Source organism: Uloborus diversus, chromosome 8 (genome assembly GCF_026930045.1).
Source record: "Uloborus diversus isolate 005 chromosome 8, Udiv.v.3.1, whole genome shotgun sequence".
Classification (NCBI taxonomy): Eukaryota; Metazoa; Arthropoda; class Arachnida; order Araneae; family Uloboridae; genus Uloborus; species Uloborus diversus.
The window spans coordinates 121,594,504-121,607,814 of NC_072738.1; the positions used below are offsets into that span (position 1 = coordinate 121,594,504).

Genomic DNA, 13,311 nt, shown 5'->3' on the forward strand with positions numbered 1-13,311 from the left:
ATTCAAAATGCATTTCTTTAAATATCTCAAACTCTCATTTTTGCACGTACTGTGCTTTACCTTCCCATATCTTTTTATTTCCTAGTTTTAAATCCGGCTATTTGCTGCTTGTTTAGCCTTGTTACCAAGATAGCATGCAAAAATATCACATAAAAAATTCTAAATTATGGTATTCATGCTTGGAGTAAATCAATCAACCGTTGACCCGCCAATGTTCCAAAAATGGAACATGATATTTAGCTAAAAATTTTCCTTAGAAATAATGTTTAAATAAATAGTTAGTTTTTATCAACACATTTACGTCTTACTTTGAAGTATTTTTGAGTTGTGAAGTGAGTTGTGTGTGAGTTGAAGTGAGGTGCTATTTGTAGTTGTTTATTTATTTTCGACTTTTTATTGCAATTTTTTAAGAAATGTGTGTTTTTCTAGTTTTTTGCAGTTTTTTTTTTTTTTTTTGCATAAAATTTACCAAAAATAGGCTTTTTCAGAAAATGGGATGATATTTAATTTATTTGTAAAAAATACTTCAATGTATGATTTTTAAATGTTTGCAGAAATGTACAATGATATCTGCAAAAGGTATGCCCCTTCAAAATAGCATGTTCCAATTTTGGAACATTGGCGCTTTCAGGGAGTCAAATTTCCGGAAAGCGAGTCGCTCGACTCCAAAGGGATACATTTTAAGTTTCATAAAATATGATTATTTCATCTTTTCATTTTGAATGTACTCTCATGTAGATGTTTGCAAAGCCAAGTAAATTTATCGATAGGAAAGGAAATAACAATAACAGATGGACATTGGAAATGACTCCAAATCCACATCTGCTCTAACAGCTGCGTTGTGATGTGTTATACTGAAAAAATAATATAAATGAACTCGGGATATCTCATATTTCAAAAGCATTTTATTGGTTTGCTTTTGTTTTTTTTTTTAAGTTATGCGAAATTTTGTTTCACCAGTACCAACTGTGGGGCTGTCCACAAATGATGTCACGCTTTGAGGGAGAGGAAAATTGTAAAACTGACAGTTTGTGACAATGGGGGAAAAGGGAGTAACATGAAGTCTGACATCATGCATTTTAATAAGAATATATTTAAGAAAAAAATGTGTGACATGTGACAAGAGGGGGAGGGGAGTAAGCTGAAATATTACATGTTTTCACAAATGGAAGGGGGGGGGGTAGGTCAAAAACGGGAAAAAAATTGGCATCTTTTATGGATAGCCCCTGTTCATAAATGTTAAATAATATCAAAGAGATTCTTGCTGTAGCATAAGCTGCGTGGTATTTAGAAACATTATCAGATTCAGAGTTATCAGACTCAATGCAGAATATGCCAATTACCCCCTGCTGAAACTAGGCAATATTACTTAGAAGATGTTTCAGAACATGATTTAGAGTAGATTACAACAATGTGAACATGTAGACACTTTTTCAACAAACTATAAAATTTATCAAGAAAATTGGAGTAAAAGCAAACGCTAGGATCATTAGTAGTATAACTAAGAAACAAATGAACACTTAAAAAAATAAGGATAGTTAGGAAATAAAAAAAAGAAAGAAATGAATAAAAACTGACTTCAGTTGGCGGAAAAAAGCTAATTTTTGCAATTGATTCAATCAGAAAATATTGAAACTGTCTGACATGCATTTCCCAATGTCGAACATTTATTTAAAAAACTTCATTCAAAGTGCCATTGTTCCAAAAATGAAATGCACTAAAAACACAGTAATAAATTTTTTTCCAGAAATTTCATGCTAGTTATGTGTTTCTTAGACATGCACAGACATAATTTCAAAAAATTACTCAAATCTGATCTTCCATCAAAAGTTCGGTATGTAAACAGTTACTACAGATATTTTGTTGTATTGGTATTCATTGAAGCAGAATGAAAACAAGGTCAAATATATATATATATATATATTAGGTTTGAGCTCTAGTTTATTGTTTTTAGTTTAGCAAGTGGTGCTTTTGCCCATTGTTACTCTATATTGCATGTACTGGAGCTTAAACATTCTCTTTTTGCTCATAGTTAAAATTTTGGTCTTTTGACCATAATTAATGAATCCTCCGCGGCTGATGAGCTCTGGATTCATACTTTATCTTTTCCTACTTAATAGCTGTTTGCATTTTTCCTTTGTATCATCATTAATTATTTATAATTTGTTTGATATTTGAAATTCTGTTTGCTTTATTTTATATTTACTTGGCTTTTTAGTTTTGCTGCGTTGCACATCTATGGGCTCTTGGTGTGGTCTTTTCAATATTTTTCAATTTTATTATTATAATTAAATATATATATATATATATATATATATATATATATATATATATATATATATATATATATATATATATATATATATATATATATACATACAATAACAGGAATCTATTACTAATCTATTATTATTTTATTTATTTTTTTTAAACCTTGTTTTTATCCTGTTCCAATCAGGGTTGGCAAGTTTCTGCCGAGGCGGTTAAAACCACTGGTAGAAACCGGTTAAAACTGGCATGGCAAAAACCACTTTCTGCCTCATTTGCGGCAGAAACTGGCAAAAACTCACAAAATGCCAAAAAAAAAATTAGTTGTTGACATTCAATAGAAAATGCATGGAAAAGATAATGAATTTGTAACCAAAGCACAATTTAATTACAATATTAACACAATTCAAAATCAAATGTTACATTGTTTGGCCCCTGCATTTGCCTCTTAGAAAAGATAGTTTCTAAAATCTTAACACTTTATCAATTTAATATGCGCAAATGAGAAACTTTAGCATATTCTTGCAACAGAAGAGCTAGCAGGCAATGCATCAAGGAACAAGCAATATTCGTGAAACTTTCATCTAATTGTACTGGAAAAATAAGTTTGGAGAAATAGGGCTAATTTGTTCTGCAAAGTTTTGACACTAGGTACAAAACCTACGTTAATATGAGCAAGTAAAATTCTGGCATTTTTTCCTTGAAGCTCATGATAATTTCAATCGCAAAGCAATTTAGATGAAGATGAAACACATAAGCAAGCAAATTACAATCAGTAATGCCTGTTTAATTCAGTATTGTACTCCTCTTTCCTAAGCAGCCATATGATTTTTCGTCCTTTGTTAGATTAATTCAAATATTATGAGCATCTGCACTTGAAAAGTTCCCTTTCCGAACTAAATCATGGGTACTAGCATAGTATTTTATTTTTCTAAATTATGAAATGAAGTTCAATTCTTTAGTTTACTTAAACAAATATCTTTCAGTAATTACTTGAGTTATTAAAGATGTTTTAAAGTTTTTGCCAGTTTCTGCCGGTTTTTACCGGTTATAACCAGTTTCTGCCACTGGCACGGCAAAAACTAGTTTCTGCCGGCAGAAAGCCAACCCTGGTTCCAATGAATAACAATACAACGAAATATCCATTTCAACAAAATAGATTTTTAGTCCTGATTAAGTTTTCATCACACTACTTGAATTGAATCTCAACGAAATTTCCATTTCAACAAGCAAAACTTGAGATCCCTCAAAGTTTGTTGTAAGGAAATTTTGTTATATTATGTACTTAAATATGTATTTATTTATTTTCTTTCAGCATGGGTACAATTGAAATCGAACTATATTGGAAGCATGCTCCAAAAACTTGTAGAAACTTTGCTGAATTATCAAAAGTTGGGTACTTCAATAATGTTATATTTCATCGAATAATACCTGATTTTATGATTCAAGGCGGGGATCCCACTGGCACAGGTATTGTTCTTTCTAACTTTCAGTTATGAAAGTTTTTAATGTTTAATATAAATATTATATTCTGTAAAAGTATAAAGTTTTTATGAAGAAAATAGTAGTATAATTTGTTGTAGTCACCTGTAGATAATAGTTATTTTAATAAATGTCAAAAAAATATTAATAGTTACTTTTTACAAATACTACCACAAACTTAATCATGGAAAAATGGGGAGCAACAAGTAAAGGCTAAGCTTAAGGAATTATGTACCTGCCAACTTTTACACTGTTGGGGAAAGTGGGGCACCTTGTAACATGGCCCACCTTGGGACACCATAAATTTCAGCTTTAATTTTGTAAACAGAAATTTGTTTTCTTGGGACATCATCGATGGCAGCAGGATCTATTCTTCCTTTCTCACAGGAAAAGACTGATCTAATTTTCTTTGTTTTGAAAGGTTCGGAGTAACCTTAATAGGTGGTTTCATTATTAAATTTTTTACGTAAGAAATTAAATAATTTCAATTAGAGTATGTGGGAATTAAAACATGTCCTTTCATAACCCGTTCGCACCCAGCGTCACACGGACGCTACGCAACGATTCCTCTCTTATCAGCCCAGCAGCTTCCCTGCTACGCGCTCTGATCGATGCTGACATCCCAACGTCACATATATGCTTTCTCGAAATGGAACGATTAAATTGAATATTTAAACGATAATAGATGGCGCTAAATGGCTATAACTTTCATCATATTCGAGTCACATGGTATTTGACCTTCATGTACATGCGTCAGTTTCTTGTTTGGACCTTTCTGTTATGTACAGAATATCAAACGCCATTAGCGAAGATATCTGACATATTCTAATACTGTCTAACACTAAGCAGAGTGAATATTACACATTACAAGGAAAGATACTTCTGCTATAAAAAGCTTTTATTTAAAAGTCTAAAATAGTTGGTAAGTTAAAGAAATTACAATGTACGTTGCAAAACAGGATGGATGAACATTTAACTTCATACCTGTAAGGTGAATATTCTATATAATACACCCATTCGGACATGAGGAAAAGAAAGCACCATGTTACAAGATAGCCACACACCAAATACCACACAAACCCTCTGTGATCTTACTTCTTATATCCCACAGAAAAAACACAGTTGATGTCTACTCATGGCGCCATCTACCGGACAGTGAGACAAACAATGAGAAAATTGATACGTATATATTTATGATGACAATAGAGGGTTGTTTAAATGGCAAGACCAATTATGTCTGAATATATTATACAACACTTTCAATAGGATAGATTTATTTTTATGTAAACAGACAGTGAATCACTGCTCTGCGCATATGATTTATGAGGTCTCAATTGCTCTTGTTTGTATATTTGCTTCTCTTTTTTTGTTATGAGTAAATGAAAGAGATATACATCTAGCTGAATAAATTATGGGGGAGGGGAGGAAGGTTAAAATATTTTTGCATATGCGTTCCAGACGATTGGGATTCCTCCAGACTATTAGGATTCCCCCGTTCAATGAGAGTACAGGAATGATTTTAAGAGGCACTGAAGTTTATGATTATTTTTGAATCCATTCTGATATTGTTCTTCTTTATTTATTCCTTTTCATTTGGAGACTGGAAAAGTGCAATAAAAATGGTTAGCAAAGTGAGTGAAAGGGAATGTTTTCAAGTGCATTATGAAGCAGTTTTGAGACTTGTCGCATGGGAATTTAACTAGTTTAAAGTCGTTTGCCTTAGTTATTTTAATTAAAATTACATAAGGAAAAGATTTTTTTGCTACATTTCTTTTTCTTTGATTCCCCACTTACAATGTCTTACTCTAACTTTGTTTTTGTGCCCACATCATTTAACTTTGCGCACATAGTTAAAGTTTTAGTATTCTACTTATTTCACTCTCTTCTAATAATGTCATAGTCTTTATATTAATAATTAGTAATCAGTAGTACATTGTTTAAGCAAATTAAAAATTTGGAGTCATTATTTTGAGATGCTGATTTTATATGAATATTTTTGTAAAGTTAGGCTTAACTGCTGTAAATGCTCGGTCTGATAGCAGCGTTTTGTTTCGGAACGTTCGGTCCTGTAGCTGCGCTTTGTTTTCCGTGCGCTGGTCCTCAAGGGGATAATAATTTAAAGGGTAAAAAATGTATTGCGATGCTAAGTCTTAACTTTTAAAATGTTGATATATAATAGCAATCTAAGTGGGGCAGATTGGGACACATAGTGGTGAGGTAGGTTGGGACACTGTCCCAAGCTGCTCCACCAATGTACAGTACAGAAAAATTCTATTTCATTGTACTTAATACATCTGATTAGCTTAAATGAACTAAAATTGAGAAAATGGCTATTGTTATACAGAAAATTGATTTTTCTTTCTAGTATTAAAATTACCGAAATGGTGAGATATAGAAAAGAAAATAGGAAGTTCCATGCTGTTGATGTGTCTGCTCCTGAAACAGCAGCAGAAAATGTTCTTAGTAATAAGATTTCAATTATTTAAGATACAATTAGTAGGATTACTGCTGTTGTGTCAAGGTGCCCCACCTGAGGGGCAGGTTGGGACAATGCAATGACTTTTTAATTTTTTTTATGAAAATTTAATTTGATGATATAATTAAATAAAATAAATTTTAATTGATGCAAAAATATCTAAATAGCACATTTAGCTGAGTTTGATAAAAATTAGTTTGAAAATAAAATTTCTAAAAATCATTATCTAAAAAGTGTCCCAAGGTGCCCCACCTTCCTGTATGCTTAAAATATACTCAATTTGGCTGTGGTTTACAAGCTAGCCAAATTATTAGTGAACTATGACCAATGCAGTTTGATTTTACCACATTTTTCTGCTTATTATCTGCATCAGCAAAAATTCTGCAGGTCCTAAAATTGGCCTGAAGAAAAATAAAATCTTTGTATAATCCGCTTAAAAATATTATTTTAGCAACTAAATTAAAACATGAAGTTTTTTTTCCGTGGGATAATCAAATTTAAATTAAACAACAATGTATAAACATTATGATTTCTTCTCGAAATTGTGATGATAGTATGCGAATTACTTAAAGACAAAAAGTCTAGGCAAAGGAGCAAGCGATCTAATCTTGTGCTAATGGAGGCTTCTCCCTTGCCTCTGGTTGTTTATTTTGCACAGCCTGTATCAAGCAAGAGGAAAACTCAAGCTATGTAAAATAAGCAACCAACTAGCAATGAAAAATTCAAACTTCATAAAATAAATAAAATAAACAACTTACAGGCAGTGAACCGATCTGGTTGTCGTTGAGAAGAAAAAGAGCACCGATAATCCACGACAGCGTATAATCTGCACCTCAATAATTTTACTTACAGGTAATCTACAGATCATTTGCAGGAAAATACGGTACTACTGTTTATCAGTTACTACTGTTTTACCTTCAAAAGAATATTGTGTTATCAAACCCGCCGGCTTTTTCAAAAAAAGTAATAATCGCATAATTAAACCAGCATTTTCACAAAAAGGAATTTTAAAAATCAGTCTACTCGCAAAAGTTATTTTGAAAAATTCTGACTTTTACAATAACCTTCATTTCTAAATAGGTCTAATTGCTCTGATTGAAATAGAATTTTGAACTGAATAACGGTACAAGCCCTTAGGAGATCAAAAGCACGGCAGGATGATGAAACTTGCACAAGTTGCAGGCTTTTTGTCCTTCTTGAAATTTGAATAGATTTTTTTCCCCTTTGTATTATCTTTATTTTTCTATATATTTGACAGTTTCTTTGGATGGGTCATTCTCAGAAAAAGCAGGAATTTTTGCTGCTGATTTTTAAAAAATAAAATTTTTCTTAATATGTCAAAGACTTAAGATTAAGTTTTGACATCTATCCTTAAGTAATAATGCTATTATAGTGGTTCAGATCAAGCGAGCAAATATTTTAAATTTTCTAAATTACATCAGTGCCACTTCCATGGACAAACTGTCCAAGGATGTGATAAAAACAGCCATTTTTACATTTAAGAACATGTGTTTTGACTTGAAAGTTGAAAAACAAATATTTTACAATTAATATTATCAATTCATTGAATTATTGTATTATCTTACTTGGTTATTTTAAATATGTATGAGCCACAGATGTGATGAGTTGATCTTTACTTTTTATAAGCCAAGGACAAAAACTTTAAATAAAGTTACATAAATCGCAAAGCAGGTTTGTTTCTGTCCCACTAAAAAAATGGCTTCTTGAGAGTTGATCCTTCAACCAATACAATTTAGTTCTGAAGCCTGAAGAAATTTATTGACCCTTTCTTTTCTGTCCACAGATGTGACTATTTCTCTGGTTACAAGCATTAAACTTGCAATTAAACAAATATGGAAATTAAGTTTAACTTTAAATTTTTGAGAAGTTTACTAAATGTTTACTTGATCGAAAATATAGCTTGAATAGCTAATTTCTTGTTTATTGCATGAAATATAAAATATGGAAACAAAAAAAGATAAATCGTTGCAGTCCATGGATGTGAAAAATCACATTCTGTGGCCAAAATTTAAACAAGAAAATATTTTTTTCTCACTTAGCAACTTCAATATATTCCATCAGTTGTATTGAAGTGTTTTATTCACTTGAATTATTTTATAAACTTTTATTCTTTATAGTAAAAAAACCAGAGACACAAATTCCTGATTTTTCTGAGAATGACCCAGATATGCTATAACATGTTTTTTGAACTTATTAGCTCAATTATGACTATAGTTTAGATGATATCAGGGTTCAAAAATATCATGATATTTTCAAAAATATAGAAAATATCTGATATTTTGATATTTTCAATTAGCACAAACAAGAGTCTTCTAAATAGTAAATGCATCCTCAAACAACTCTTTATTTTCTTATATTATAATTACAATATGTGTACTTAAAGTTAAGGCTTCTTTCATTATTTGTATCTAATATTTTATTTTAAATTTCTATCAATTTTAATAGACTTATTTAGCATTAGCTGTTTCATTCATTTTTCTTCTGTTAGCTACTTTTACAGTTATATGATTCGGAAATAAAATATATATATTAGTTGGTGCACAGTCATAAAACATTTTCTTTTTTCCGAGTAATGTTAAACATTTAACTAGGCACTTTTAATATAAATTAAAATTGTTCCATTACATTATAATTTTATAAATATAAAATACAAGTAAAATAGGAGTATTATATTACTTTATTATATTAATGATGTATTAATACATCATAAAAATATAGTTCATGACTTTTTGGTTATTTTTAATAATAAATGAATAAATTTACTAAGATTAATATACTTTTTAATTGAAAATACTGTAGTTGAAAAAACAAATATCAAAATATTATGATATTTTCAAAATACATTTCGGATATATATTGTGATATATATGATATATATCAACTGATATATATCGGCGAACCCGGGATGATATTAGTGCCTTAGTGGTAATGATGCTGATGCAGATAGTCTCTAATGTGTCCCTACTTTGATGTTGTTATATTGTCTTTAGAAAACATATTTTCTCTAGAATGATCTGAATTTTCACTGGTAAATTTCAAAGAGAGTCTGCATTTTAGAAATAGAAAAAAAAGTGCTTAAGCTTGAGCATTCTGATGTCGTAAATGTTGTAAAAGTAATATAGTTTACATGAAAAAAGTTCTTGGAAGTTCAAAATATATTTTTCTTTATCTTTCAGGAAGAGGAGGTAGCAGTATTTATGGAAAAAATTTTGAGGACGAAATTCATCCAGATTTGAAACATTCAGGTTATTATTTTTTAATAAATTTGAAATATATAATGTAAATTAATGTGTGAATTCATTTACTGCATTTAAAAAATACTTTAAAATTGCTTTGCTTATCTTTATGTGCAGGACCAGTCTAGAAATCATATGCATAATATAGTATATGGGTCATTCTCCAGAACAACTTCCTTTCAACGCTAATATTTTTCAATTTCAAAACCTTTTTTCTTTTTTTTTTCATTCTTACATGAAAGTGTTACCTACTAGAAGTAACCATAACCAATTGTCCAGCTAAGTTCCAATTATTTTACTCATAAATAAAAAAAAAATTGAAAAATGCCTTGTTCACCGAAATAAAAGAAAAAATTTAATGTTTAAAAATTGAGGCCAATTATTTTAATATCAAAGTAGTAATTTTGTTAATTGGTGCAAACAATGAGCTATTTTAATAATTAGTGGGAATCCAATATTAAGCTCTCTGAATTAAAGTACGGCTTAATTAGTAGTTATCCTTTTAGTTAAAATGTGTGTTAAAAAGTAGTATTTAGTAAATTTGAGGATGTACTGGTAATTTATAATTGTGGTAGAATGCCTAAGATTGATATATTTCCCTTCCATTTATTTTCACCTCAGAAATAATGACATTGATAAGGTCTGTCAGGGAGGTGAGGAATTTTCTATAAGCATTTTTCAGGGAAATATGCTTTTTCTTCGTTGCTACAATCTGCACATTTTCAGCATATGAAAACATGTTCACTTCTTTTTTTACATTAATTTACATCCCTGAAATTCAAGTTCATGGAGGTGAGAAGTCACAATAACCACACATAGTTTTTAAAACAAAATCTATCTTCTTGTTTCTCGACAAAAATCTCAGAACTTCTTTAAGGCTGAAAATAAACAAGGGGGTATTATGGAAAATAAAATTTGATTTCATTATTGCCACGTATTAATGAGGAAATGAAATGATGGAGAGGGGGGGGGGGGGGGGGCTCAGCAGAGCCAAGCATTGCCACCAGAGGTCTATTGTACTAAACCCCAAACAGAAGTCCTAAAACAGACCAGTAGCCGAAGCAAAGATTAGAAGGCATTTAATGGGAATATCATAGATCTCCCAAGGTTCAAGCAAGTGGCAGCGAAGGTGTTCAAACCTGTAGGCAGAAAAGACTTCGCAATCACACAATGTGTGCAGCAGTTTCCTCATGAAAGCGACAGCCTCTACAAAGTCATTGCTATCAGTGAGGTCCATTATAGTAAGATGCCGCTTCAAGGTACAATAACCAGTAAGGAGGCCGATAGCCCTCCAACACTGTTTTGGTTCAGAGTCTTTATCAACCCTTAGCCCTTTTTAACATATCAGAACCTTTCTGAGCAAGGTAGTTGGCTTTTTCATTTCCCTTCACACCAGAGTGTCCAGATCCCTAACAAAGGTTAACCTTGTTCAGTTTGCAAGATTGCAGAGCAAATTATAGCAATCCGTAACAATGTGGGATGTCAGAACAACCTTATTAAGTGCGTTTAAGGCAGCCTGACTATCGGAGCATATATGAACACATCGGAGCATATATCACATCGGTCTCTATAGCCAAGACTCAAGCAAATACTGCAACACACCAGGATGGCATAAATTTCAGCCTGAGAAACAGAAATGAACTTGCCCAAAGGACAAGAATACTCAATACCATCATCGGGGCCGAAAGCCCCAGCCCCAGTTCTTTCATTCATTTTAGAACCATCAGTGTACCAGAAAATGCAACCTTTACCATAAAATAAGGTAACATCCTTCCAGTCACTCTGACAGGGAAAGATAACCTGATATGGCTTGTCAAAAGCATACTCGCAAAGCATGTAGTCACTTGGCGGGCCAGAAAGCGATGATCAAGTACATCCTCATCAAAAATTTTCCAGGAAAGGTAACAAGAGTAAGCTTTCCATTGCTTTGAAAGTTTAAGCCTCTCCATACACAAAAGCGCTTCAACTTCAATCTGCATATAGAGCTGGCATAAAATCAGAAGCTATCGTTATTTTTATTGTTGTAACACATGAGAACATTTAACCTCAATGTGCCAGCTGAAATGATTCAAAATTAATATTGTAAGGGAAAAAATAATCTTCTATAATATAATAAAATCAATGCTTGTTAATGGGAAAGTAATTTGATTCAAAAACCGTGCTGCCTAATATGTTAGCAAAAACTGAAGCTTTTTTTTGGGGGGAGGGGGATGTCTTTTCACCCATGATATAATATCTTTTGCATTGAAAAATGAGTTCCTGATAGAATTTTATGTGTGAACATTTTAAAAGTAACAACATACATGATGCAAAACATTGTTTTATGTCAGCGGTTCCCAACCTTTTTCTCTTTGCGAACCTCTTGGAACAGGCAAAAAAGTTCGCGAACCCCCTGATGTTCAAATTAGTAACATGTAAGAAACAATAAAAAAACAGCATGTTTGCTTTCCATTTTTTGCAGCATTTGATTGCAATAAACAAAAATATAATTGTAAAATATCATTAAGTGCAAACATTAATAAAAAGTTAAAACTACATCCACAAGAAAAATTATAAACAAGAAGTTTTGTAAACCAACTATTTTTTTTAAGCATACTTTAAATTGGGGAAAAAATCCTTAATGCGATATTTGTGGCTGTTTGACGGAACAAAGAAAATGAAAGTTTGGTTCAATGTCTGACAGTTTGAGTCTTAAATTAGGCTCTGCATTCAATCTGCTTCGGTATTTATCTTTAAGATAAGTATAGGAGGAAAATCCTTTCTCGCACAGATATGTTGTACAAAATGGTAATAAAATTCGAATTGCTTTTTTGGACAAAACGGTATAGTCATTTCTTACACTGAGCCAGAAGTCAATTAACGAGAGCTCTTTAAAGGTAGTTTTCAATGAATTATCACAGGATAACTCGATGAGCATTTCCTTTTCAGGTAATGTCAGGGTGTTCTCTAAGCATGGATTTCCTTCAAAAGGATTGCGTATCCAGTTGTTTGAGAGAGGGACGTTACGCCTATTAGGAAAATACTCGTCAAAAGTTAGTTCAAGATGTTGCAGACGTTCACATACATTTCTTTTAACGCTTTCATCAAGTTTCATTGAGTTTTCTGATAAAAAACTACTAAGAGAAGTGAAACAAGAAACCTCACCCATTTTCAGGCATTGGATCCAGAAATTCAATTTTTTTACCATAGCTTCAATTTTATCATATACAACGAAAATATTAACAACTGCACCTTGCAAGGATAGATTTAATTCATTTAATTTTGAAAAGATGTCAGCTAAATATGCAAGCCTTTGCATCCAAAGAGGATCGAATATGCAAGTGGACAAGTGAAATGGATGATCAACAAAAAATGCTTGGACTTCTGACTTCAATTCAAATAAGCGTGTCAAAATTTTGCCACAGGAAAGCCATCTAACTTCTGTGTGAAGAAGTAAAGTAACATGAAGGCTTCTCAATTCCTCACAAAGCGCGTGAAATAGACGGCAGTTTGTGGCACGTGATTTTATGAAATTTACAATTTTTACCGCATGATTCAAAGTAGCGGATAATTCTTCGGGAATACGCTTACATGCTAATGCTTGTCTATGAATGCAGCAATGAGTCCATTCAATTTTCTCGTTGATCTTCTTTACTCGCACCACAAAGCCAACAAATTTTCCTGTCATTGATTTTGCACCATCCGTGCACACACCCACACACAAAGACTAATCTATTCCATTTTCTTCAAAGTAACTGTTGACCAGTTCGAAAATTGCTTCTCCAGTTGTGTTGGTTTTCAAAGGTTTTGCAAATAGTACATCTTCTTTAATTGTATCGTTAAAAATAT

General features: G+C 31.8%; 1 protein-coding gene across 3 annotated transcripts in view; it reads left to right on the forward strand.

Moving 5' to 3' along the window:
- Positions 1–13,311, forward strand: part of LOC129227382 (uncharacterized) — a 34,551-nt gene that overhangs the window by 11,814 nt on the left and 9,426 nt on the right. For all 3 annotated transcript variants that reach the window (XM_054861931.1, XM_054861933.1, XM_054861932.1), the window contains 2 exons: positions 3,584–3,738; positions 9,424–9,492. In XM_054861931.1, the coding sequence (XP_054717906.1) occupies positions 3,584–3,738; positions 9,424–9,492 (224 nt within the window). The remainder of the gene's footprint in view (positions 1–3,583; positions 3,739–9,423; positions 9,493–13,311) is intronic.